At 38.6% G+C, this 26,864-nt stretch overlaps 3 protein-coding genes across 5 annotated transcripts in view; 2 read left to right on the forward strand and 1 right to left on the reverse strand.

Moving 5' to 3' along the window:
- Nucleotides 1–1,097: 1,097 nt before the first annotated feature.
- On the reverse strand, nucleotides 1,098–4,513 carry c3h4orf33 (chromosome 3 C4orf33 homolog). Its single transcript, XM_022204157.2, has 6 exons — nucleotides 4,360–4,513; nucleotides 3,659–3,852; nucleotides 2,625–2,685; nucleotides 2,492–2,543; nucleotides 2,207–2,406; nucleotides 1,098–1,879 (listed from the first exon to the last, which is right to left on the reverse strand). The coding sequence occupies exons 2-6, from the start codon at nucleotides 3,837–3,839 to the stop codon at nucleotides 1,783–1,785; spliced, it is 591 nt and encodes a 196-aa protein (XP_022059849.1). The 5' UTR covers nucleotides 3,840–3,852; nucleotides 4,360–4,513; the 3' UTR covers nucleotides 1,098–1,782.
- On the forward strand, nucleotides 3,709–21,523 carry sclt1 (sodium channel and clathrin linker 1). 2 transcript variants are annotated; one of them, XM_051945243.1, is made up of 21 exons: nucleotides 3,709–3,816; nucleotides 5,271–5,338; nucleotides 6,174–6,226; nucleotides 6,389–6,461; nucleotides 6,713–6,768; nucleotides 6,893–7,022; nucleotides 9,250–9,372; nucleotides 9,567–9,632; nucleotides 10,352–10,422; nucleotides 10,710–10,800; nucleotides 11,101–11,192; nucleotides 12,442–12,619; nucleotides 12,789–12,887; nucleotides 16,700–16,771; nucleotides 16,912–16,986; nucleotides 17,129–17,271; nucleotides 17,399–17,591; nucleotides 18,656–18,852; nucleotides 20,265–20,343; nucleotides 21,014–21,109; nucleotides 21,255–21,523. In XM_051945243.1, the coding sequence occupies exons 1-21, from the start codon at nucleotides 3,792–3,794 to the stop codon at nucleotides 21,312–21,314; spliced, it is 2,040 nt and encodes a 679-aa protein (XP_051801203.1). In that variant the 5' UTR covers nucleotides 3,709–3,791; the 3' UTR covers nucleotides 21,315–21,523. The 2 variants fall into 2 exon arrangements, with proteins under 2 accessions (XP_051801203.1, XP_022059847.2); XM_022204155.2 differs by lacking the exon at nucleotides 3,709–3,816 and adding an exon at nucleotides 4,603–5,073.
- Nucleotides 21,524–21,590: 67 nt separating this feature from the next.
- dnah6 (dynein, axonemal, heavy chain 6) overlaps nucleotides 21,591–26,864 on the forward strand; it is a 63,070-nt gene continuing 57,796 nt past the window's right edge. For both annotated transcript variants that reach the window (XM_051945240.1, XM_051945241.1), the window contains exons 1-13: nucleotides 21,591–21,842; nucleotides 22,157–22,245; nucleotides 22,366–22,442; nucleotides 22,604–22,783; nucleotides 23,520–23,852; nucleotides 24,016–24,150; nucleotides 24,233–24,393; nucleotides 24,641–24,827; nucleotides 24,952–25,053; nucleotides 25,149–25,259; nucleotides 25,423–25,509; nucleotides 25,609–25,729; nucleotides 26,497–26,648. In XM_051945240.1, coding sequence (XP_051801200.1) covers nucleotides 22,176–22,245; nucleotides 22,366–22,442; nucleotides 22,604–22,783; nucleotides 23,520–23,852; nucleotides 24,016–24,150; nucleotides 24,233–24,393; nucleotides 24,641–24,827; nucleotides 24,952–25,053; nucleotides 25,149–25,259; nucleotides 25,423–25,509; nucleotides 25,609–25,729; nucleotides 26,497–26,648 — 1,716 coding nt within the window. In that variant the 5' untranslated portion in view covers nucleotides 21,591–21,842; nucleotides 22,157–22,175. The remainder of the gene's footprint in view (nucleotides 21,843–22,156; nucleotides 22,246–22,365; nucleotides 22,443–22,603; nucleotides 22,784–23,519; nucleotides 23,853–24,015; nucleotides 24,151–24,232; nucleotides 24,394–24,640; nucleotides 24,828–24,951; nucleotides 25,054–25,148; nucleotides 25,260–25,422; nucleotides 25,510–25,608; nucleotides 25,730–26,496; nucleotides 26,649–26,864) is intronic.

Raw genomic sequence — 26,864 nt, forward strand, 5'->3', positions numbered from 1 at the left:
TTGAATGTTTTAGAGCAGGTTGGTCTTTTTTTTCTGAGGGGGATAAGACAGCTCTTGTGTCTGCTTGTCTGCCGGGGCTTTGGTAGGTAGAGGGGAAGCAGCTACCTCTTCTGCTCTCCCCTCTCATCTCTTCACACTAATTAGAGAGAACTGGGTTTAAATCTTGGCGGAGACACACATCATCGGCCTGCGCACAGGTGTGCTGCAATCATCAAAGCATTTTATGAAGATCCTGGTTTTGTCTAATTGTGACCAGAAACATATTTTCAGGTCAGCATTTTGCCAGTTTAGATTTGCGCTGATGAAAATGCAGTGTGCGTGCATGGAATATTGTGCAGTGCGGTGGCAATGCACCGCAGGCAATGATCAGGAGGGGGCTTAAGCGGTGGCTCTCCAGGCCTAATCACTGCACCCATTTCAAAAGGCAAGGACGCCAATTAAAACTGTAGGGGCTCAATATGGGTTTTGGGGCTGCACACAACGAAGAGTAACGTAGCCAACATGAAAATCAATCGGCCTCCACGTCTCCTGGTCAGGAGAAGCAGTTGCCAGTCAGTGATCCAAAAGAAACCACTGATAAATATGCGAGGTCTATATGGAGTAGTGCGAGGCAAAGGAAGGAGAACGAACAAGTCAAAGGAGAAGACAGAGATTTGTGAGTCCCCAGTCATCCATTTGTGTGTGCCGGTCTGTTGGGATCTGAAAGCCTGTGATCTCAACTTTTTAAAAGTTGGTGGAAAAGTAAGTGTAGGGGACTTTCATATGAAGGGTAACAAACTGTAGAGTGTCATGATCAGTCAATTTAATATTCAAAACAGCTTTTAACCAACTTTCCATCAGTTTAGTCATCATTGGTGACTATATCATACAATTATTTTACACAATAAGAGGACATTTTTTATTCCAAATCAGTCAAGTTGAAGTAGTAGTTCAACATTTTAGGAAATTAGTTTTTGTTTCTTTGTAAGCATGGAACTACACCCAGAAGCTAAGCTAAGCTAACTAGCTCAGGGCTTCCAAACAGAGTCCGAAAATTAGAGTTCTATTGACTTTCTCAACTCACTCACAGCAAAGAAAATGAAAAATTACACATCTCAAAATGTCTGATAATTATTTTAATAGACAGACATGGAACTGAAACATTATCACACATCATAATTACAATCAAAGTGACATTTGTCATACAACTGCACAGAAAAACCTCCAGTCCAATTCAGTTAATATGCAAACATATTTAACTGTAAAATGATTTCAGTGAAAGCAGTTAAATGATTACATGAGGACCTACTTACACTCAGCATTAATCCAAAAGCTCTGACATATTCTTCCTGAAAAACAGATTTTTTCCATCACTTGTGTGTCTATGATCGTGAGTAATAACAATCTGGGCCAAAAATCAGGTCTTGCTGGGGGTTATCTCAGTGAAGTGAGGCGTTCAGGCTACACAGGAGCAAAACGTCAAAATGAGCATTCCTTGCCACCAAGCACAGTATAAGCGCTGTAGGTCACACTGTGTTCAGGCAATCCAAGGTGACGTCCAATATCTTGTGATGTGTGTGTCTGCACGCTCGCACAGATGTGTGTGAAGGCTAATACGCTCTGACAAGCTGATAACATATTTCTTGTCATACGGTTTGACATCATTAACTAATAAAGATTGATTGCCCTTTGTTCCCTGTCAAAGACTGTTTGTACCGTTGCCCTGCTGCCGCTCTGGTGAGTTTGTGTGTCTGTGTGTGCAAGAGAGACATAGAAAGAGAAAAGGAGTCCTTCTGAAAAACCTCAAGGCTTTCCCTTCCACAGAGCAGATTCTGGTTGGACCCAGTCCTCTCCCATGATGCTCTGCAGGCGGAAATCTTGGAAATACTCCAGGCGGTGGCTAAGAAACAGAAAGAGATTTCCATATATCATGTGTCAAACTGCTGCTTATATACACATACATTTATATCCACAGATATAGTATTTATTCATTTATTAGCATACCTCTCAATCTGGTTGTTACCTCAAAAGAAAGTCAGTGATGGGGATTTAATTTCTTTCTCATCTATATTTGTTATTGGGATTTGAATTCTTATAAGTCTGGCTGCAAAATTGTAATGTGTAATAAAATTACTGGAGTACCATTTTACAACAAAAAAAAAATATTTTGTTTGAAACAGTCTGAGTTCATGAACCTAAACTTCACCCAAAGATTCAGCAAACTTACAAATTTGGCTTTTGGCCTTCCACTATCTCCTCCTTGGGGATGGAGTAGAGAGCCTCATAAGTGCGCTTCTCTCCTGAGCCATGGATGGCGTACGAGTTCATCTTGTTGACATTGGGAGGAAAGTACGGCCATGGAAGGAGAGCCTCTCCCATCCACCTGTCCTTTATGGTTGTGGCATTAAACACGATGGGCAGTTGTTGCTAGAAGAAGAAGAAAAAAGAGTAAGAAATGCTTGTCACCGAACATAAAATAAGCTCCCTGACAACTCTCTCGCTGTCCACCTACCATGAATGCTTGGCCGACTCCTGACAATAACAGTATCAGGTGTTGTCCGTGTCTAAAGTAAAAACACAGAGAAGATGTGACTGTCTATAAACATATGATCATAGACGTAGACAGAACAAGAGCTTGGACTTACGGGCAAAGCTCCACTTCCAGGTAATTATTTGTAGTACTATCAAGGAAGAAAGACTCCACGACTGATAAGAAAAAGAACGGAAACTTCAGATGAGACCTTTAATCCTACACTGATAGAGTGCTTTAAATGTGTTATTAACCTCAGCAGCAGCAATCCTGGTAAAAAGAGGAGCTTAATGAAATCATTTGAGTAGTGTATTTCAAGTTACCATTATGCAAAAATAACAGATACATAAACCTTCAACTACGATAATGGGACCAGCGCACCCGCTAACCTAGCAGAATGCTCATTATCTACCTAGATCATAATGGGGTTGGTTTCCAATCTATTAAGTAACATTAATGAGGCCAAATATGTGGGGCTCATTAACCGGAAATCGAACTTACTAAAGGTCAATTACAAGGGATTGTTATTACTCAGCCTCATTACAAGGTTTAATTGCTATGTCACCATAATAATGATAATGCAGTTACTATAATGGTCACATAAACATTAATAATTTTATTTCAGCTTGTACAAAGGCCTGAAAATTGCATGAAACAGACTATATTACTCAACTACTACTGCAGTAATAATGGTACAGTAAGTGCAATTCTTGGGGGGGGGGGGTGTAAAAACTACAAAAGCAACACGTGTACAATACAATGCAATCTATTGCAAAAGGTCATAATTGTGACTTCTGGGAAGTTGATATAGTTCAGTCTGAATCAGCATTATAGAGTCCAGACCTTATCCAGATCTTATTATTATTTTTAAGAAAATGTAACTTTCCACAGCTTGTCTTTAAATTATCAAGCACCAATTATCTATCTATCTATCTATCTATCTATCTATCTATCTTAAAATAAGAACGCATAGAAAAGTGAGTAAAATGTTTTACTTTTGGCTACACCATTTGCAAATGTCACCGCACATCATGTTCTGTTTAAATGTATACACAATTTTACAGTCAATTTGCAGTCACTCATCATAACTGCATCAATATTAAAGCAATTGCAGAAATAGCTGCATGACTACCCTACTGTCTTAGGCACCTTCGTAATCCCAGAGTCCAGGGAAGGGCTGACCGGGGGGCCCCGCAGGAGACGCTGGGTCATTGAAGAATGGACCAAACACCTCCATGTTCAGCCCTCCTTCCCCAGGAGAGAAGACAATCCTGATGGGTTCATGATCCACAGGGTCGCTGTCCCAGGTATGCCGGATATCAAATTCCATTTGTTTAAAAGGACTGAAAGAAAAAAAATGCAATCAGAATGAGAATTTGCTGTGTAATTACAGTGAAACCAGTTAAAAGCAAACTTACAGAGATTCACAGCATAGCAGAATGTGGATAAATGCTACAAACTGCAGCCCACGAGCTATCCCCATGTTGTCTTTTCACTGATACTGATGGAAGTGTTCCACAGATGAGCTTGTCATGTGTATTACAGTTCATCTTTGACTCTTTGGTGTTATCCAATAAGGCCAATGTCAAATAAAGTTCTGTTAATCAGTAACATGACTGTAAATCTGACTTCCTGATAGAGGAAACCGGGAGCTGTCAATGTAAACTTTATTAATGATGTTATGGTTTTAGATTAGACATGATTTGAATACCGGACAATAAATAAACAAAACTGAAGACATTCATTTCTACCAGAAACACAGTGACATCAACGTTAGCAAAATTTAGTTCGTTGGGAAATCATATGACTTGTCGACCTATCCAGCAAATTTGTGTTACATTATGACTTACCAGACAAGGCTAGCCAGAAAACAAGCTATCTTTCCGCTTAACAATACATATCATCATATATATATATTCCGGAAAAAATGAAACTATAAGTTCATATTTCCCATCTTGGAATTTACTTCCAAATGTATCTGACTGATACTTCCCGATACAGATAGGAACCTCTTTTCCAGTCTCTTGTGTAGACCGAACACCATTACCGACGCACATCTCTATTGTCATTGGCTGTTATTTGTTTGCTTCGAAATGGGCGGCGGAAAGAAGAATCGAAGTTAAAACCTCTCGTGATTTTGCACTGTTTTTTTTAACACGCTTGAAATGAGACGTATGCATAATCTGTACGCGTCAGATATCTCTGAAAATGTGTTTAGATTTTGACAAACCGATTGAAATGGGTAGTTTGTTAGCTAAGCTTAGCCGAGATTGATTAGCTGCTCTAGCTAACGCTAGCAACCCCAGGTAACCACAGGTAGTCGTAGCTAGCTAGCTTGCAATAGATCTTCTTTCTTGGCATTGTAACGTCGTTAGCTGAATTACTTTACTGCTGAAAGAAAGTTCTTGCAATCCCGAACGCGCTTCTGTCAAACAACGGTTGACACAACTAGGGACAAATTTTACCTGCTTCGAGCTTTAATCGTTTTATTATAGGAGTGAGTACTAACGCTTGTATTTACACATTCAACATGGACGCAGAACTTGAGTTTTTGCACGATCAAAGTAAGCACAAACAAAGATGATACTTTTCTTCTGACACCCTTTTTTCTGCTTCACCATCTCGTTTTTTTGCATGCTTTATACTTTCAAATGTCCTTTTCTGTTGACCGTATTGTTTGAAATTTGGACAACTTTTGTGAAAAACCCGACGACTCTGATTAACAGAGTGTTTATTCATCAATCTGTGTCCGTGTTTTCAGTCCACAGGTTAAATTCTGCTCTTAGCCAGTATCAGTATGTCCACCACAACCAGTCCACACCATCTCAGGTACAGACTACAATATAAACTGACTAAGTGGTTTTGTTACCTAAGGAAAGAAGAGTGTATTAATTGGGGTTGCATGATAATTTGGGGGGGGGGGGGACGACATTTCAAGACTTTGTTTATGTGCAATTGCATATTGTGATATAAAAAAAATGAGATTTTTTTTTACTTGAATGATCATTTTGTAATAATTGCTATGGTTTTTGTATCTGCGTGTAAATTAAAAAAAATAGATAAAAATACTAGTTTGTAGAGTTTCTCATTTATTGTGTAACACTGGCAATGGTATCAAAATAGTTTTGGATTTTGGATGGCATTCGGCGATACAGAGTTTATGATACTGCTTTCAAAAGTCAAACCCACAGAGTACCTGTTTTTAGTCAACATCATCCTTTCTGTAGAAGAAGTAATTCCATGTGGTAGATCTTGCATTTCTTTTGTAACCAAACCTTCCTCTTCAGTGTTTCTCTCCTGTTCCTCTCTTATTTTATATCCACACAATGGACCTACATGTCAACAATCTCTGTGTCTTCTGAATAAAATAAAGAAACCCATGTATCCAAAAATCCTTGAATTGAAAGAAATTATGTTCTGATGCAAATTGAATTTTCCATGGAATCGTGGAAAATTACAAGTTTTATTTCCATATCAAACAGCAACAGCAGCTGTAGCATGATGTGTTCAAGTTAATTTGCCTTACTTCACATCACATGTCCTATGTATGTGCATATTGTGATGTGGGTGGTGACACAATATTTTGTGCGCCTCTATTTGGTGTATATATAACTCCTGTTTAGCAGCTAACAGCCCTCACTACTGTGTGTTAAATGTCCTATAGGTTGAAGAAGCAAGGCGGGCAGAGTGTCCTGCACCCTGGATCTCAGATAGAGGGTCAGTTGATCTGTTTGTCTCATAGTAATTCCTAGACACATTTGAGAGACATGCCGCTATCACTGGGGATTCAGCAAATTCAAGTCATGCATAATATGTTAATATAATGGCAATGTAAAGCATTTTTCCCCCAGAAGTGACACCAGTATTTTTTCCTTACAGCATAATGGCTCCTCTGATAGTGGAGTATGATCGGCACATGGAGGAAATGACTGAACAGCTGCGGCAGTACCAGGTGAAAACATAACAATGAAATAATCAGGGACACAAATTCATTGATGTTAACATTTAACAAACTTTTGAAGTATCTTGGACTTGTCTGCCTGAATAGTATAAATAGGTAGGTATGCTTTAGGTATATTTTAAGTAAAGGACTGTAAACATTTCAAGCCTTGAAATACACTAAATCGAGCTGGGTAATGACTATCTCTGTCTTGAGATTTCTTGATTTGTTCATATACTTTTTTTTTTTTTTTAAATCAACAGGGGCAGATGACAGATGTTACAGTGAAGCTGAAAAGGGTTGTCAAGGAAAACGAAAGGTGAAAAAAAAAAAAAGATCCATTGGTGTCAAGAGTTGGTTGTGTTTTATTTCACATCTAAGGCTATGTGCAGTTTTGAAGCATTTTTGAAAATGTTTTAATCAATATCCACCACCTTATACAGACTGCATGCAGAACTGAGGGAGTCTGTTGAGAAGCAGCTTCATTCCCTGCCTTCAGGAGTAGAGGGCAGCACCCTGGAGGAGGATTCAGTCATCAAAAACCTTCAAGAACAGGTCCAGCTGTCTGAACAGGTCTGCATATATCCATTTAAACCTTTGTAGATTAAGCGCACACTTACAGTTCCGTTTCTATAATGTACATATGTCATGGTGTATGCCATTCTAGCCTGTGTAGAGTCCACCAGCTCTGTGCGTGTGAAGCGGCTAGCTCGGAGGTCTTTTTCCACCTCCCTCTGTGTATTCACCTCTCAGCTCAGAAGTTAAGAAAGTTTTCTCAAACATTCTTAAATTTCTGCATGCCGTTCGTAAAACTTGAGAGCAAGTACACGCACAAAATGTTACAGGGCTTCTTAAGGTCAACTGTCCATGGTGCTGAAAAGAAACAAGGATAGATTTTAAAGAAGCAATTCCCATTTAACTGCCACTAAAGTGTGCTGTGAATGTAAATACATAAATCAACTAATTGGCCTCTTCCATACACACTGTTTTACTATATTTACTTGGAATCTATTATATGCCTGACATTCCCTAATAATTTAAAATAAATAATGAGGTAACAACTGCTGTGCCGCATACGTAATGAGCAGTTTTCTCTTGCTGTGGTGACACACGTGGATCCCACAGTGTGATGACTGAAGGCATCTGCTGAACACAAAATTTCATGACACAAACAACTCGTCCAATGCAGAACTTTACAAAGACATGTATAAGACCTGTGACAACATTTTTGAGCCTTGTGAATCTGGTAACGATAGCAGTATGAGTGAGAAGTGTGTTAATGGGCCATTTGACTGATGTGTGTGTGTTGATGCCTTTGGGAAACATGCCTTTTTCTAAAGTGAGGCCGAGGTGTAATTTGGTGGAGGAGCTTTCACTAAATTCATCTGTATAAATGCCTGTATTTATTGGCAGCTGTATTTCAAGATTAGTTCTATTTGTTCTTTGGTGTGTCTTTACACAAAACCTATTTTTTGTGTGTTTCTTGTTGGTATGAGGAAGGGGGATGGGCAAACATTTAGTCTTCTCTTGGTCTCTGTGAGCTCTCAACCTGTTTTAATGCAACCAAATTGTATGTGTATTTGTATTACACAGTGTATTTGTCATCAAATTCATAGATTTCCCTTTCTGTTGTGAATTGTACAATAATTACATTTAATTATGGAAGAGAAGAAAAAGCTGCAGTGGTTAGTTGATTAAATTATTAGTTGATCAACAGGGAATGAATCTGCTGCAATTTTAATAATTGGTATGCCTTTTTTTTTATAGCCAAACATGCTAAAATGCCCGGGTGAAGCTTCTTCAGTGTGATAATTTGTTGCTGTGCTTTATTTGTAAATAAGACAGTAAATGGAATATCTTAGTGCTTCAGAGTGTTCACTAATTGATCAAATAAAAAACAAGTAATTTGAATCCATCGCATTGGTCTATGTAAAAGTATACAGACACTGAGTTGATTATGGAGAAATAAATGTGCAGAATTATTTAATAATGGAAATACTTGTAAATTGCAGCCCTGAATCTATTGAGCAAAAATCTTTTGAGTAGGAGTCAATACCAGATTGTTTTAATTTTTTTATGGATGTGACATCATCACATAAAATACTGGTTCATGATTTTAGCTGTATTGCCAATTGAAATGACTGATAACAGAGAAGGTTCAATTAAAAAAGCCATTAATTTCAGACAAAAGGAATCTATTGTTACAATTCAAAAACATGAAAAATGTTGGCAAAGCAACTTCACTCTCTTTTAAATGTGGCTACTGAAGAACACACAGTCAAAGCTGGATGCTGAACATTCATGGAGACTACAAATTAGATTAGAAGACTGATACAGTTTTGATCTGTACCACAGAAACAGCTCTATCTTGTGTGTTTTACACGTGCAACACCGGAAAACAGTGATGATGCCATAATTAGTTATTTCAGTAATTAACACACACGTTGGATATATTAACTCTAAACAGCACGACCATTCTCCCAGTGGTTCAACACACTTTTATAATGAAGTCACCATTTCAGCACGTTCTCATAATTCTGAACAAAACCAAGGTCTTTTTTTGATTTAGTGGTGATTCACTCTCTTGTTAATGAGATACAACACGAACTATTTAGAAGGCATTATTTCTCTTTGACAAAGCAGACCCGCTTTTTATGCTTTCTTTGTCTGTTGTAATGGTCTCTAGTGAATGCACGAAGATGTTTGTTCTTCTCATGTAACTCTTAGTAAAAAAACATCAGTGTCTTTTTTTGTGGCCTGTGAATGTTTCTTCATGTGGGTGGATATTTTTTCTGTTTAGGAGCGGGTGCAGGCCACAGAGCTGTGGCAGACGGCAGCCCAGGAGCTGGACCGCCTCCAACAGGTCTACCAGAAGACCGTGTCTGATGGACAGAGCCACGACGCCCAGAGACAGCAGCTCAAGGTTCAGTATTCCCCACATTAACATTCAGAACCAGCGCATTATTAGAGCATCAACCCTTCGCCACTAGGTGGAGCCATTATCACAGAAGTAAGGTCAATTACAGCAGTTTGGTCTCAGTTAATGCTTGATAGAAGCATGAGCTAATTACTAGCACTTAACTTTTATTGAATGTAGCTTTTTTTTCCTCCCGACAGGATCAGCTTGTTCAGTTCCAACAGCACACGTACAAACTCCAAGTGGCCAATCAGAAACTGGAATCGGTAAGTGACGGTTAATTAAAAGCGCGTTAAATTACCGCCTCCCAATTAGCCATGGGAGTGAAATGCTGTGCACTTCACTGAAATGAACCCGGCTCTAATAATTAATCCTCTGACTAACAGAACCGGTGTCTACATCACTGTGGTAGTCAGCAAGCATGATCTTGTTGTATAATGGTCTGTCACCACAGTAGGTAATCCTCCTAACTACCTTAGCTGTTTTTTTGTATGCTACTCCCTCCTCTATCTCCCACTCTGTTTCTCTCACCTCCAATCATGGATTATTCAACACCAAACTGTTTATTTAGAGAGACAGTTGACCTGACTGGGGGTACAACATATTGTGGATTTATGTATTCACAGAAAAACACATGAACACACATACATATGCCTGGTGTTTACTTTGGTCACAGTACAGTGTGCGAGGAGATAGTATAGTAATACTATATCCCTGTGATGCATTTTTAATGAGAGGGCAAGCCTTGGGTTTTCCCTCTCTCTGACTGTTCATGCAAGCAGCCTTTTTTGGTCTCTGCTTATAAGAACAACTGACTTTGCAGCAGTGAATGACTGACAGTGAATCCTTAGGGTTGGTTCAAAAAGGACATAGAAAGTTTTAAGAGAGAACTTTTGAGAGAAACTTGGTTGTGACATAAAGTTGAAGCTGTGTGTTTGGAATCATGCCGCACAAATGGCAGTCTTGTCTCTCTTGCCACACACAGACTAACCAGCAGTTCCTGAAGACAATGACGGAACAGAGCACAGAGATGGAGGAGCTACACAGCCAGCTCAGGTAATTGCTCAGCTCTGCTCTGGTAGCATCTTGGGTAAGATGCGTGTAGACAGATGTGGGTAGTAGTGATCTTCAATTTTAACAAACAAGCATGATAGTGGTATTCATCTTCTCAACTGACTTTTAGCAAAAATGCAAATTAGTGTATTTTCCAAATTGTGAAACTATTCGCTTCAATTAAAGTAACCTAAAAAGATGGCTCTACATTCTACACAGGAGACTGTCTTTCTGTCTTGTTACATGCTTAAATTGTGTTTTTCTCTCTCTCTGTTTCTGTCCTGGTGTAGGCAAGCCAAGATTGAACTGAGGACGGCAACAGCCAAAGTGGATGAGATGACCAAATTATTACAGAACGTCCAGGGCCAAATGCAGAGACAGGTAAGACAAGAAAAAAAAAAATGCTAAAAAGTTCACCTAATGACTGTGGAGAGGATAGAGGAGCAACAGATCAAGACTTGAAAGATTGATCACACTTACATAACTCAGTAACAATTGAAAAAGCAGTTGATTCTATGACAAACAAAAAATGTTGTGTTCTGGTTATTTTGTGTTAGACACACGCCGATCGTCAAATTTGTCATTATGTTGGGTATTTTATGAACAAAATAATTTATCCATTTAATTAGTCTGTAATGAAATTCTCAGATTGTTCCAATACAACTCTGTGTGTGAATTTAGGAGGAAGATGTGGCAGAAGCTCAGGGTCGAGAGGACGCTGCAGACAGACGGCTCCAGCAGCTTCAGGCAGCCTTGAGTCAGCTAGAGACCAGGTGAACACCTATTAAACTGTTGCTGCACCTATATTTGCTCCGCCAAGGAACGACAGAGTTATGTGACGATCAGCGTACGTTTGTCTGTGAATCTGTTTGTCTGTCTGTCCGTGTGAAACGTTACCGAAAAACGGACTTACGGATTTGGATGAAATTTTCAAGGAAAGTCAGAAATGACACAAGGACCACCTCATTTAAGTTTCACAGTCATGCGGCTTATAGTTTATATCCACGGATTTGTTAAGGATTTCCCATTGCTAGGTATAGCTGCCAGAGCGGCGTCGCTGTTACCATGACATGAACACTGTCAGTTACTTGATGATGATCACATGATTGCGATTCTTCTACAAATTGACTGTGATTTATCAGCTGGAAATCAGACAAGGAACAAATGATTAAACTGTCGAGTGTTTCTGAGTCCCATCAATTTCTGCCGCCCGCTACATATTTAGGTCACGTATGTAGCAAACCCCAGCCAGACAATGGTGAAGCTCCTGATGTTTCACAAAGCCTTAATTTACGTTCAGCCATCAGCCTTATTTTGAACACAAATTCACCTTTCTGTCCTTCACTCCTTTCTTCAGGAAACGCCTTAAGAGCTTGTCCCCATTCCAGCTAGGTGCTTATAAGTTTAGACACATCCTTTGCTAGACAGCAACATTGTGGAACAGTTTTCTTTCATCTTCACATGAATTTTCGGACTTTTCGTCAGCGTCTTCCTTATGTCAAAAAACAACTTCTTAGAAAAACACTTCCTGTGCCGCTGTAATGGTTACAAAATAAAAGCCTGTAGCATTTAAAAATACGCCTTTGAAATAAAAACCTGGAGGGAACAGTTATTTTAACACTAGCAAAACAAAGGCTTGACAATAGTGATGAACTGATCAACAGACCTTTATAAGAGTAATTTACATTCAGTATAAATACATAACATGCGCATGCATAACACATGCCTGTGCTCAGCACAAGGACATTTTTTATTAAAAATTTCATCTGTCGGAAATGATACGTCCACTGAGCAGCCTTGGCGGAGTACTGCGCTCTCTGAGTGCTTTTCATATTTACTTTTTGCTCGTATTGCTGGCTATCAGCCAAAAAGGAACAGTGCTTTAGATTGCATAAGCACTTCCATATGTTGATCTTATTGAAAGTCTTGGAATTTTGCAGCAATTTTGATGTTTTGGAGCCAATCAGCAGTTCCCTGCTTTTCCCGTTGCTGCTGGTTCTCAGTCTTTCCCTCTGTTGCCAGGCTAAAAGCTGCATCTCAGGAGGCAGAGGCAGTTCGCAGAGAGCAAACTGTGTGGGAGAGAAAGGTTGGAGAACTCCAGGCACGCTGTACCACCCTGGAAGAGGAGAAGTATGAGGCCTTGTCCAAAGTCAGAGAGAGTGTTCAAGTGGCTGAGGAAGCTGCCCTGCAGAAGGACCAGGTGACTGCATTTGCTTTGTCTTTTATCCCATTCTTTTTCCCCTCGTTGGGTCTTCATGTCAGGCTGTCCAGCTGCATTATCCTCTGACAAGTCTTCACATCCTTCTGGCACTTTAGAACTTTTACCAGTGAAACATGTACCCGTTTCTGTCTTTCCTCTCTCCCACCAGGCCCTGTTAAGAGAGAAGCAGAAGACAGAAGAGCTGGAAAAGACAAAGGAGGCCATCAAACAGCTGATCCAGGATGCTGCAGTTCGTACCAGAAAAGAGGTACACAGAATGGCTGAATAAATGTTTCTACTAAATACCCTCCATGTAATTTGATCTGTGTGTGACTAAAAGCTGCTTTGAAAGTACTGCAGAATAAATCACTTTAGCATTAGAGGTGTTAAATGACGTCAGGATATTTGGTGCCAGCTCTGTATACTTTCATTTTCAAAACGCATTTCTAAAAATTACACAAACCACATACTTTTTGATTTATAATTAGCTTTGCATGGAAGCACAACCTCCAACTGTATCAGTTGCTTAGTCCAACTGTTTTTTTTTTTTGAAAACACATAAGTACTAAGCCAAATGCAAAGCATTGCTCTTTCACCCTGTGTAACCTCAGCCAGAGACATGGTGATTAATGCTCTATTAATGGGTCTTCTTCATCAAGCCCTTCAACTGTTTAATCCTGTTAATGCAGCATAGTATGACTGAAGTGCTGGCTGTCATCTTAGTTACTGGCTGGCCGTCAACATATATTTTAGAGAGTAACTGTTGATGCGTTATACTTTCTTTGAATCATGGACCGTTCCATGCATTTGTGTTTTTTTAAGCTTCCAGGTAATTTCGTCATAGAGTTGGAGTTGAAGTTTAAATATTGCAGCCAAATTGCAGCACTCTATTCACCTTAATCTTCCCTTTTCCTCATTCTCATTTAAAGCCATTCAGTGTTCAGATAAGTGTGTGTAATGAACAATTAATCCCACAAAATGCTTGCAATTGGTAGTCAGACCTCTTACCAGAGGCCACAAGTACCACTCAGACTGTTAATCATGAGGGGTGGGGTTTCCAAAAATAGAATTGTGTCCAGAGCTACTCCCTATTCAGACACAAACAGACACAGTATATCTTAGGAGGAGTAATGTTTGTGTGAATGAATTTTGTTTCTTGAGTATCTGATAATCACACATTAGGATGCACATACATTCAGGTACATGCAACCCCAAGTTTCGCCTTCGGTTTTTCCTCCACTGGTGGACATCTGGTGGATGAAATGTGCCAAGAACTGTAGCCAACAATCGAAAGCAAGTAACATATAAACAATGATGGTTTGAAAAGCTTTGTTTCATGAAGAAGGAAGTGCATTTAACGTGATAAGTAGATTTCAAGGACGCACACAATGTATTTTCATGGAAAACAGTGAATTTAAATTAACCTTTGTTGATTAAATATGTCCCTGTGAAGTCTCCTTGTAAAGAAATAATGTTTGTGGTCTTGTGTATATGCATGAGAACAAACCAAAGAAGTCTCCTCCTCCTTTTAAGAGACTTGTTCCAGGATGCATTTGGTTAACATTATGAAACATAGATTTGGTCCAGAAGACGTATGTTGCTGAAGAATATCATTTTACATGGGTCGAGGGATGCATGCAACAACATAAAACAAAAATAAATTTCACCTTTTAGTATCACTCGCTGTTTCGGTGGGGTATTTCCCTTCAACTTTATAGTGGAGTACAGTATGGTAAAGTTATGAGAGAAAATAAGGATGTAGAGATGTGCAATTATGCACAACACACACTGACATGACATGATCAGCCACGCCACCAACACAATCCAAACAAGTATCCTTTATCGTCCCATATTACACATGTATTATATATTGCATACACATTTCGTAAATATAGTATTTAACAAATTAAATATTGTACATTAATCAATTTGATTAGGCATTCGGGGTGAGTTGTACTTGTGAAAGCTCAGGATAATTAATTTATCTGATAGCTACATCTGTATATTATACTGGGGTTACTTTAACAGCATCATTTTTACTTTTTCAGTGTTCTTGAATTCATTGAACTGCAATGACAGCACAATGATGATTATAATGCTGATTATATTTGTTTAGAATACTCTACCAAGAATATACAGACATTTACCAATCATATTGCTATACCAATATTGCTCTTAGTTTTGTGGCCTTTGTCCCTCTATTATCTGTTTTCTCATAAGCAGAGATGCAAATCAAAGTTATCTCTGAGAAGTCCATAATTATTCTGCATGACTAGGTTATTGCTTAATGTTTATGTGCATCTTCACCTTTTTAAAAAAACGTGCTCATATATTTTACTCTGCTTTTAATTCATTATGCCATCCTGCATGCATTTATTGCTCATCACACATTATTGTCATTTTCTCTTAGTCTGCTTCCTTATTTTCCCCTATCTAAGTAAAATGAAGCTCATCGAGAGAATGCAAAGAGTGTACAAAGCAGTAATCAAAGCAAAGGATTTCTGTTTTGAAGAATCTAAAATATAAAACATGTTTTGACTTATTTTACACTTTTTTATTTCCTACATAATTCCATACGTGTTCATTCATAGTTGTGATGCCTCCAGTGAGAATCTACAATGCAAATAGTCATGAAAATAAAGAAAAATAAACATTAAATGAGAAGGTGTGTCCAAAGTTTTGACTGGTAGTGTAGATATATACGAAAAAATTGACGTACACACGAAAATCTATACAGCTGCAGAGAATATGCAATTTTGTGATGATTTTATTAACCTGAATGTGTAAAAAAAAAGACACAGTTAAAGCAAAAGTATGAATATGAATTACTGGGGGACCAATAGTCATTGGTTATTGAAGTAAAAGTTTACATTATCCTGCCTTCTCACTGTTTATTTGCCATTCAGAATGAGCTGTCCAGTAGGTTTATTTGTTAGAGTCTCTTCTGCTAACACTAAAATGTATCAGCCACCAGCAAAGCTCACCAAATGTTCTACTGTTGCCTGTAAATGTGAACACAGGTGTCTCTATGCACTACCAACATCTGATGACCTATAGAGCCAGTCGATTACTTACATTATTTATGCCAATGTCACCACAACAATAGTGACGTTCTGTCCTCGGTGTTGGCACGCTGTATGACTAATGTTACTATTAGCTTTGATCATAAGCCCAAAGGTCAGAGCTATGTGACAGTTGTAATGCAGAGGGAGAATCAGAAATGGTGGAAATGTTAAATCAGATTTCAATGTACACGGACTATGTGGGTGACTATGTTCATGTTGCATATGCCACTTCGATGCAACTCAGTCAGTGTCAGCCCTTTACATCTGTTTGCTTCTCTCCTGGTCTCTGTGCTCACTTGTACTACATTTTAATACATTGACATTCCCAATAAAGGTGTTCTAATTTACATATTTTTCTATTTTTGTTGTCAGACAATAGAACAAGTATGAGTATGAAATAGAGACTGAAACGCTGCACATTAGGACTACATGTTAATCAACAGTTGCTTTGGAGCTGTATTCAAGCTGCTTCTCTACACCACTAAACTGTTGATTTCATAACCACATTATTGCCTGGAAAACTCCCCATACACATACATTTTAAAAAAACAAACAGTGCTAAGAATTCCGCAATATTTCCATGGAAAATGATCACTCAGAGAGAGGCTCATTCATGTCTGTAAGCTGCCATGTGGTCAGCTGTTCTGTTCTGCATTGTTCATCACAGGCGCAGAGAGAGTCTTCTTGAAGGGGGCAAGGACAGTAGCAGTTAAGCTATATTTAAAGCTACAGACAATGAATGTGTGAAACAGGACTAAAACCAGAGTTATACAGTCATGGTATAAAACACCATCTTTGCAGTATTTTACGGTAAAAAATATACTCATTAATTTGATGAAAGGGGTGTAATATGAGACCTTTATTAGAACTTATCCTGAAGTACTTTTCCAGTACCCTTTTTTTGTCCACTGAAAGTCACAGACTGTAATGGGAAGAAGGAACAGAACCCTTACACTCACCAGATCCCTGAAGTCACTGCTCACATTTGAACTGTGTCTGACTTTATCTTTAACAGGTGGAAAATGTTCGCAAACAGTGCAATGTTCAGATCCACCATATGGCAGAGGAGCTGTCGGCACTGCAGCTGGTAACCTGCCCCGCTAAGGGGACAAATTCCTTTTCAAAATCACACGAAATCCTCTTTCAGTTTCTACCTGCCTACTCATTCTGTCTCTAACCAGGCCTTTTCTCCGACTCTCCTTGTTCTCTCCTTCCATCTCTCGCTAGGAGTGTGCAGATAAAGAGTCTCAGATTGAAAGGTCCCTGCGAGAGAGAAAAGCTGTGGAGGAGGAACTGGAAAAGGTATCTGTGAGAGTATCAGCGAAACCACAAGAAAGACATCTACTAAAGCTTGCTCGAGACTACTGATAGTGTTTGAATGTGTTTTTATGAATGAGCTCAGGTGGTGGTCATTTTAGTAAAGCCTGTGGTGGTTTTGTTCTAGGTGTATAAGGAGGGAAGGGCAGAACCAGAGTTCAGGAAGATAGATGCCCTTCATCAGAGATGTCTAAATGCAGAGAGATCGAAGGAAGACTTAAGCCTCACTCTACAAAGCACCCAGACAAAACTAAAAAAGATGGAGCTGGAGTAAGTATAACTTAGCAATGTCGGTTTCTACTTACTTTGTTTGAGCTACAAATTTTCTGTGTCACAAGTTAAGTTCTTCACCTTTGCTCCACTCCTTACACTTCCTGATCCGTCCGGCAACCTGCAGCTATAATGAGGAGCTGTCACGGTGCCAAGAAGAAGTGCGTCGACTACAAAGCTCTCTGGCTGCAGCCCGGGATGACTGCGTTGGTGTCAGTGATGAGCGGCTTCAGCTGCAACAAGAGAACTTGCAGCTCCGCAGGGAGATGGATGAGCTGCGCAAGGCCTCCCTGCTGGTCCAAAAGAAGGCCAAGCAACAGGTAGCTTAATGACTTCTAGAAAAAAAAAAGGATGTAAATCTGTCGGTCTTTACTTTTTGAACAGTGAAACAATTAGAGACATTCGAAATAAAAATGAAGAAATAATGAAAGAATGATTTTAAAATGAAAAAACACTAAGTAGAATAGATAAAATACATTGACAAATAGATGAAGAAAGATGGAGTAATGGGTGCCCACTGTAAGAACTGCCAGCTTGGAAAGACTGACTTGAATCAAGAGAAAATTTGAGTTTAGGTGGGAGATGATGAAAGGGAAGGAAGTGACCCTGCTGGGGTCTCAGTTAAACTTTACAAGGTCAGAGTGCTGGCCCATTAGAGTAATGAACCGGAATGGTAGAAAAAAGTAGAGAGATAGTGGAAGCAACATTGTCTTGGTCTGGACAATTGACAAGTTGATAATGGGTCTTCCAGCAATTTAGTAATGTACTTCCTCAAAGATGAGGACCTTACTCAGGATAGGTTAAAAAAATATCCAAATTTAAGCAGCAGCTGCTGATCTATCCTGACTTTTGATTTGTACTTTGAAAACCCCTGGGTCTTGGAGGTCCCATAATATAGCACTTAAACACATTTCATTAGAACCTCCCTGCCTGGTGAAGGTCCACATTTTTCTAACTCCATACCTCTAGTTTGTTAAGCAGGTTTTCTTGCCATGATCTCTTCTCTTAGATCTCTGTAAAATCTATGGAGTACCCCTTTATAAAGATTGAAGAAAAAAGATGAAAGGAGTAGGGAAAGAGACATGCATTTAATCCTACTGCTCTGATGTGTTTGCCAAACAGCCAGTGGGATTAACAGTTGAGAAGCCTTTGCTGAAAGAAATAATTGGATGGTAGTTTGATAGTTAAATATGTATAATACAGTGTTTGCACACAAATCATGCTTGCAGAAAGTGATAATGTTATTAACTGATAATTTATCATTCATTGTCATTAGTTCTCACATGATTGGATATGCGACTGTTATTTATCTATTTGAATGAATGTTGGACCGGTTGGTTGACCTTATGGACACAATCTCACTCGCTCTGCTGCTCTCCTCAAGGTTTCGCAGATGGAGCATGAGTACAGCCTAAAAGAGCAGGGATTGGAAGCGCGGGTGAGGGAGCTGGAGGAAAGCAGTCGAAGCTCGAGTGCTGATCTGACGCGCCTTCTTACAGCACAGCAGAAAAGCACTCAGCGATGGAAGGAGGAAGCCAAGAACCTAGTCCAGGCCTTTGAGACTAAAATCACAGGCCTCAAGTAAGGACTTGTGATCATAGATTGTAGCATTACTAAATAAAGAAAAGTAGAAAGACATGCACTGAGAATGTCTTGTTGAACCAAACATTTACCACTTCAAACTTTTACAGTTGCAGGGAACAAATGATAAAATCTGATACTACCTGTGAGTGTAGGTATGTCGTGTAAACCTTTCCTCAGGTAAAACTGAGACCACCACTTCCCATAAGGCTTTAGTTTATATATACAGAAACTTCATTGTTGCTGTGGATTTAGCGAGATGTCAAGTTTTTAGCTGGTATTGTTTATATTATGGCACCATTAAAAGTATGGACAGCTCAAAAATCGTAAATTGAAGCATGGAAGGACTTGATTTTGAGTTTTAGCTTGAGCAGAAATTTACTGACTTCCTTGCCTTTGCATTTGATAGCTTACAACGAATATGCTAGTGCTGCCTAATTTAATGTAAGAAATATGAGCTTGAACATCAGTATATTTGGATTTCTATCATAAAAATGTTTTGGAGACATTTGAACGCTCTTTACTTGTGTGACCAGATATAAATTTACAGCAGTAGATATCATTACAAGAGCCAAATACAGACTTCTATTCCTGATCCTGATTATGTAATAGTTTTCTAATTAATCCAGGACAATGTACCACAGACTTGTCTTACAAGGAGTAGCTAAATGTGTGTGCATTTCTGTGTGTTTATATTCATCCATCAGAAGTTATGACTCTGACAATCACTTGAGTACCGTGACTGCTTCCATGAGTCTTGACCGTGTTGATGGGTGAAAATCCAAATCACAATGGCTTTACTTAAAGCTGGTTCAAGAATGTCTGTATGCTCTTGTCTCTTTCTCCTCATGCAACACATTTTGCCTGCATCTTCCTTTACCTCTTCTGGTGTTGCAAAATGGGAAGTGATGTGCTGCTCAAAAAAGCAAGCGGGCTACGCAAACATTTTGTGATTAAATAAACCCTGCGAAATGAAGCATACAGTGATAACCAGTGTAATGGAAAGTAGTGAGTAATTGGCAGACTGCTGGAAAGATGATTTAAATAAGATTAAATATGTTAATATTTAATAGAGCTCTTTATTAAATGCAATAGAAACAGTGTTTTTATTAAACAGGAAGAAATATTCTTACTCTATAACCTCACTGCCTAAGGACTTCAGTGTTTCAGTTTTATCACAAACATTAGATCAAAGACGAAACACCAAATAAGGTGGAGCATGGAAGATTTTGATAACAGCCAAAACAAAAATTGACTTACCTCTTGAAGTTGTTTTGCCCTCAGCGACAGCTGTACTGCACTGATGCGTATTGGAAATCCTGAACATGCTAAAGCGCTTAAAAATAAGGCTGTAGAAATGTTTTCGTTGCTTATGTAAAGGGTGACTCTTATTTTTTTATTGTTTGTTGCAGGACAGAGCTGAATCGTCAGAAGCAGCGTTCACATGAGCTGGAGATACAGCTTGAAGCTGACCATAATACCATTTCTGAGGTTTGTGTAACACACACATGCACAAATATTAGAGATTCTGAAATGCAAATGAAACCCCGAATAGTGTTCATGGAATTAATTTTTTATAGGTATAAATGGAAGATGATTGTGACTTCAAGATTACATCTTGTACTTCAGGATACTGTCCTCCTCCATTACTGGAGCTGGTCTATCTTTTCCAGCCTATTCAGCTGGTGTTGACCTCTGCAAATGTCGGGCCTTCTTTGTAACAGAAGACATACTAAAATCTTCTACTGTAGGGTCGCAGATGGGTTTAGAAAGTTTGGACTTGGTAATGTTTATCTTATGACGTTAAACAAGATATTTTAGAACAGTTTGTCTCATTTTCAATGCATTTATACACAAAATAACAAATATTTCATGACAAAAATAAAATAAAGGTGCTGAAAACGATGTGCTCAAAGAACCTACCATAAAGTAAAGTGGTTTGTTTAGAAGCAATGAATAGTGCTAATAATGTAAAGATTCACTAAAAATTTCTGCTTGTTTTTTAAATGCAAAGCTTACATCTGTGTGTGGGGAAGAAAAATCTGTCTGTGGTAACAGAGAGTGATATGTTCCTTTAGTACTTTATTGCTTTGAAAACAGAAGTTTTCACACAACTGCTGCTTTTTTACTCCATGTAGCTTATTGATATGTGTTTTTGCAGTATGAGAGGCAGCTAGCAGAATGTCAAGAGAAAGCGAGTCGTCTCCAGAGACGCCTGACACAAGCTGAGCAGAGGGCAGCTACTGCTACACAACAGGTATGACTAACTGGTGTGTTTGTGTCCTGTGTAAAGACAGAGTGACATGGTGAGACCCTTATATGATGAGATATATACATATTATTTACTGTTCTTTTGTTGAATACTGCAATTATTTACTGTTGTCTTTTTGTTTGTTTTACAGCTGAGTATGTTGGCATCCCAGCGAAGGAAGACTGCAATGGCTAATCCAGATGGTGTATGATGGCAGCTGGTTACTGTGCTGTAGAAACAGTAATGTGCAGACTGTGTTGCTTTGTCAGCATTCTGGCCAAAAGTGTCCATGTTTTTATTGTTACATGACCGCAACCATTTTCTAGACTAATGTTGTATAAAATGGTGAATTGTTTGTGAAAGAAGCCACTAATATGTGCAGTATAATATCCCAAATAAACTTTGTGATAACTTAAAATACACTGTACTTTTTTTATGATGGTGTATTTATAAAATTTAATAAAAACTCAATGCTTTGTGTATTAAAATTGGGCATAGTTGCGTTTGTGAAACTTTCTAGGTAGGAGAAAACCGTCTGGATGAAACACAACGCCAGCAACGTGCAAGACTATATCGCCTCCTCCTGCGTTGCATGCCGGGACAGAGTTTTGTTGCCAGGTAACCGTAAACCTCCGCTCTGTCAACAGCGCTTGTAGCGCAAAATTGGTCTTTATATAAAGTTTGGTAATTTGCAAGATACATTATATGAAAATCAATCTGAAGCTGAATGTTCGTGACGGTAGGCGTGTTTGAACAGTATTACAAGATATTGCTTCCTCAAGACTGTTGAAAAGTTAACTAACTTAACGGCATGTTTAGAGGCTGTCAATGCTAATTGTTTTAAACGCTAATGAAATGTTTTGTGGTACTTTACTGTCAATACTCTTACTTTTTGGCATTGTAGTGTTGTTAAAGCTATGTTAAAATGTTTTGAGACTATGCTCTGTGTTCACAAATGTGACAACTCGGGGAAAAAAAATAACTCAAAGTTAGTTTTCTGAATAGTGCAGCTCGTTGACTGCAGCTTCACTGCTACTCCTTCCCTTTCCACAGCCGTTAAGGAAAAACGGCAATGGCATCTGCTTCTCGTGAAAACTCCCTGCCAAGCCTCCCTGGCCAAAGCAGGGACAGTGAATGTGGAGGTAGGTACAGCTAAGAAGATATGTAAAATACTAACAACTTAAATGTCAAGTAAAAGCCTTGGATCGACAACTTTTTAAATAAATGAAAGTAATAAACTTCCACATGACATAATGTCTCAGAGCGGCTGGCCAGACTCCCTGAACTGCAGAGCTCCGCTGTCCTACCAAGGCTTCCAGCACATGTCATAGACCCAGAGGTGAGTCCTGGTAAACTAAGATCAAACTGAAACCTTAAACAATACATTCTGCTGTATACCTAATTTAATACCAGTGCTATCAGTGCATGTTAACCTTGTCACAGTTACAGATAAGAATATTAGTGTTTTGCAGATCACACGTTTTCTTTCTCTTAATGTAGGCTGTGTTGAAGAGGCGTATAAAACGAAAACACCCCAGTGAAGAACACTTAAAAGCACGTGAGCTGATGTTTTCTCCAGGCTGGTACACTCCGTTACGTTCTCCTCAACAAAAAGAGCAACTGCACAGACGCCACAAACGATTGCCTGTCAATCTGCCTCCTCTGGAATCCACTGAAAAGGTCAGATATGTATGATAAGAGAATGAACATTACATAAAGATGTCCTCCCTTTTAAAATATTGGTCTTGGTTACTTCTTTCGGAGGTTTTGCCCTTTCTGTATAGACTCGTGTATGATCACAGTTTGATGCTGTTTTACGAATTCTTCTGCTGAAAGTAGGAACTCTGTAAAAATCTGACTAAGTTCTGTATCTGTAAACATGATCTATGACATCTGGTTTGAAAGCCAATTCTGGTCCAATATTTAATATGTACAAGCATTTGAGAGGAGTCTTTCAGTGAAGTAGACATTTTATTTTGACATTAAACTTTTCAAATATTTGCATTGTCTGAAAATTTAATGAAGGAGTACCCTTAAATATCCATTTAAGAATTTTTAACAAGGTAATCAAATGTTTGGGTATTAACCATATCAGTTTCAAATTATTATCCAGAGCATATTTTTATGTCTTCAATCCTGTTTTGAGCAGATAATTATACAGTATTTGTAGTGTACAATAGACAGGTTTGTTAAAAGTATATCTATGAAGAAAATATGTCAGAAATCTAAAAAAGGCACCAGTAGAATCAATTTTTTCCAACAAGACTGTAACAAGGTTAAACATTTTTAGGCTTCCTATTCATTTGCCAGTCTAAATTGTAGTGATAATGTCAGCTTGCTTTTGGGACAGTTACTTTCAGGCGTGGATTCACTTTTTGAACAAAGCGATTAATGCTTTCTCTCCCTCTCTTCTCAGTTATCCCAGAAACTGGTGTCTACCCCTAACCTTCCCAGATGGCCTTGTTCCCTAAGGAATATCAAGCTGAATGAGCTCTATGAATACAATAAGGATAATTATTTGTTCATCGACGATGAATATGTGACGTCAGTGCGAGAGGGCAAATATGACATGGTCACCCGTGACCGCTGGGAAGAGGAGTATAACATTTACTGCAAGCTTATGCGCATCCCTTTTTTTGCCCTCTACAAAAAGTGGAAACCCCTCTATGTCTGGCACACCAAAGTTCGCGCCAGGAAGATTAGATTGGCCAAGGACTCCATAGAAACCCGTTCTTGTTTTTTCAGTCCGGTACGTGGGTGTGTAAACTGAGGTCTTGTATTCATGATCTTGATTTTGAATATGGAACACATGCATTTTTAAATATGCAGAAACAACCTGAAGTTTCCAATTTTAAATACTTGTTCGTAGTTTAGATATTTTGCTGTTTTTGACATTTCTGTATGTCACACAGTCTTTAAGTCCTGCACTGATGGATATCAGGAAAATGTGCTGCCAAATCAGTGACATGTCCTTGTGTCTCATGGAGAAAGAGCACACGTACACACTGCAGGAATTCCAGAGCACCCAGTTTGGACAACTGCAAGAGGTGCAGTGGCACATTTTTACAAAAATTAGGCAAAATGTGTGACTGTCTTCAGAAGCTCATTGACCTCATTTGTTATTGTCAGGTACTGAATAACCTGGGGAGGTTTCAAGACCTGGTTAAAGAGGTGACCATTTGTGCCTGTCGCCATTACTTGGAAAGTGGAAAAACGGACTCACTGATTGCGAACCCCATGACTGTTCTCAAATTTACAGATATGAGAGAGCGGAAAAGTCGCCTCATCTGGTGAGTTAATTTCTTTTATTTGCTTCCTTTTCAATCTCTATGCTTTCTTTCTTCATTTTTTTATACCAAACATATTGTGTTTCCGCCGATGTATTTCACAGATAGAAGACATTTTGACATATCACCATCAGAAATCACAAGTGTAAATAACTAAATTAATATTGGCTGAATTCCACTTACTGTGCTGTCATTCATGAATCGGGGACATCTATCACATTAACCCAGTTTCTGTCTCTTGTCTACTCAGCTTCATTCGTCTTGTTGACTATTTGGTTGTCAACTCCTTGCACAGCTTGGTGGTATATGCAGTACATAAACTGCTCGCTGTACTCGAAGAGCATATAGGTCAAACGCCCAGTCATGCCATTATTCAAAGCTGGAGCCACCACTCTGCAGATGCCAGTGATCCTGTTGAAAAGAAGATGAATAAGAAGGTATGAGTATGTTTCAGTATTAGTAACAGTAAAGCCACTGTATTTATTATCTTCAACAAATCAAGTTGTCAAGCAAATACTTGGGTTTCGTTTTTGTTTTTGTTGGTGTGTGTATATCTGTCAGTCTGCTGAGTCAAAAGCTGCTTGTGTCCATCCCGTATTCATGTCTGAGTTGATGCTGGACACAAATGCTTTGACCTACAAACCCTCTGAGGAAGACTTTCAGGTTTGCTTTCCAAACTGTTTTGAATTTTTCCACTTTAAGTTATTTAATACTCATTGAACATCGATCTGAAGTGGACTCCTTGTTATTCCCTACAGGAAGCTGTTGCAGAGATGATCAGGGGATTTGAGAGCATCGTGATGTCAGTTCAGACACTTACGTCAGATCCTGCTTTTGAGTCTGTGACAGAGCTTGAATCGTTTGAAGATGTAATTGTACTCATAATTTCATTGTGACAATGATTTGTGTATATTCAGAATAACTTTGTTATTCTAAATGTCAGTGTTGTTTATTTGTCCAAAATATCATAGTACTCTTTTTTTCTGATATTAATATGTGATATAATAGTTGCGTATGTTTGTTAACTTAAAGCCATTAGATAAATATGAAAATGGCCCTTCCGTGGAATTCATCGTTGAGAATGATGGCCACCTTCAAAGTATGATTCAAAACATCAAGGTTGGTTTTTACTTTGCATTGTTTTTCTTTCATTTCAAGCTGTACTCTGTTCAAAAAGTGCCGTATGTGTATGGATCTGACTTGTTTTTCTTCCTTTAGAAATCACTCCATTTTGCTTTTGATGCAGCCAAAGTTTACTCACACACGTTTGAGTGTTTTCGAATATCTTATAAGGAGAATGAGAGTCTGGATCTGGATGCAATGCAGAAACAGGATCATGGTAATGTGCAGTAACATCTACAGTGTCTTTGTATCACATCTAACGCAACGCAAAGAGCTTTGGATGCTTTTGTTACCAAAACTTAAAAACAACACAAATGAGTTTGGAACAAAATTAGAAACCAGTTTTCTTTTCAAATAGGCACAACTCTCCGCCCTCCTTCAAAGTGCCCCGTGGAGTCTTTTTGTAGTTTTGCTTGGATGTAGTATCCATTACCAAAACATTTTGGGTGTATCCTTAAAATTTTGCAAATATCTTGAATTAATTTCCAATCTCATAAAACATTTGCGAAGTTGATGTTTTTCTTTAAATAATTGAAGTCCTGCAGTGTTTACATCTGTTCCTTGCTAGCCTGCTGTACCCTTGAACATTGCATTTCTTGCTGCATTCCTTGGTGTGTTACTGCTGACAACTGTCAGCAGGACAGTGTAAAACCAGTAGCAGAATGTGTGTTCAAAAATGTCACTTGTGTGCTCATTAAACATTACTCACCGCTACATGTAGCCCTATAAGACATAAACCATGGGTACCTTTGGAAATCATTTTATTTATTTTTTTAAATTTATTTTTCTTTATAACCTATGAAGTACAAATGTCCATTTTCTGAAGCATTTCAGAAGTTTGGGGATAATTTTACAACATGAAATAAGTGTGCAAAGAAAAATTCTCATTATTGCATTCAACTTTTGTAGGAACAAATCTCAAGTATGAGTACATTTTGCCTTTTTGTTCCTTTAAGGCTGATGATTATTGACTTTGTCTCACAGATGTGTCCTTCTTTGAAACGTCACTGGAGTTACATCACAGAGTGCATAAGGAGGTCTTAGGTGTCCAGCAGAAGAGAAATCTGGGCTTAGTGCTTGTGGACAAAACACAGCTTAAAGACAAGCTTGTGTCTTCTTCTTCCCGTTGTCTGGAGGTCAGGACTAACCTATATGCTAGCACATACTGTACACACTGACATGCAGTATAGCCATGTTCCATTACAATGTACTGTGACACTTTACCAACACTGAAATAGTTTTATTTTTTTAAACAATAAACTGCTGCTGGTGTTTTATGAATATTATGTAATGTTTTTGAACATCATCAAAATTAGATTTAAACAAGAGGGCAGGGAATCCTTTCTTGTTTT

Source organism: Acanthochromis polyacanthus, chromosome 3 (genome assembly GCF_021347895.1).
Source record: "Acanthochromis polyacanthus isolate Apoly-LR-REF ecotype Palm Island chromosome 3, KAUST_Apoly_ChrSc, whole genome shotgun sequence".
NCBI lineage: Eukaryota > Metazoa > Chordata > Actinopteri > Pomacentridae > Acanthochromis > Acanthochromis polyacanthus.

Bases quoted from the DNA above. Each gene is read 5' to 3' on its own strand.
- c3h4orf33 (XM_022204157.2), bottom strand. From the start codon at position 3,839: ATGGAATTTGATATCCGGCATACCTGGGACAGCGACCCTGTGGATCAT. The intron at 2,544-2,624 runs GTAAGTCCAAGC...TTTTTACTTTAG, and splicing joins CTGGAAGTGGAGCTTTGCCC to ACACGGACAACACCTGATAC. The intron at 2,407-2,491 runs GTAGGTGGACAG...TTCTTCTTCTAG, and splicing joins GAGTCGGCCAAGCATTCATG to CAACAACTGCCCATCGTGTT.
- sclt1 (XM_022204155.2), top strand. From the start codon at position 5,040: ATGGACGCAGAACTTGAGTTTTTGCACGATCAAA. The intron at 5,074-5,270 runs GTAAGCACAAAC...CCGTGTTTTCAG, and splicing joins TGAGTTTTTGCACGATCAAA to TCCACAGGTTAAATTCTGCT. The intron at 12,888-16,699 runs GTACACAGAATG...TATCTTTAACAG, and splicing joins CAGTTCGTACCAGAAAAGAG to GTGGAAAATGTTCGCAAACA.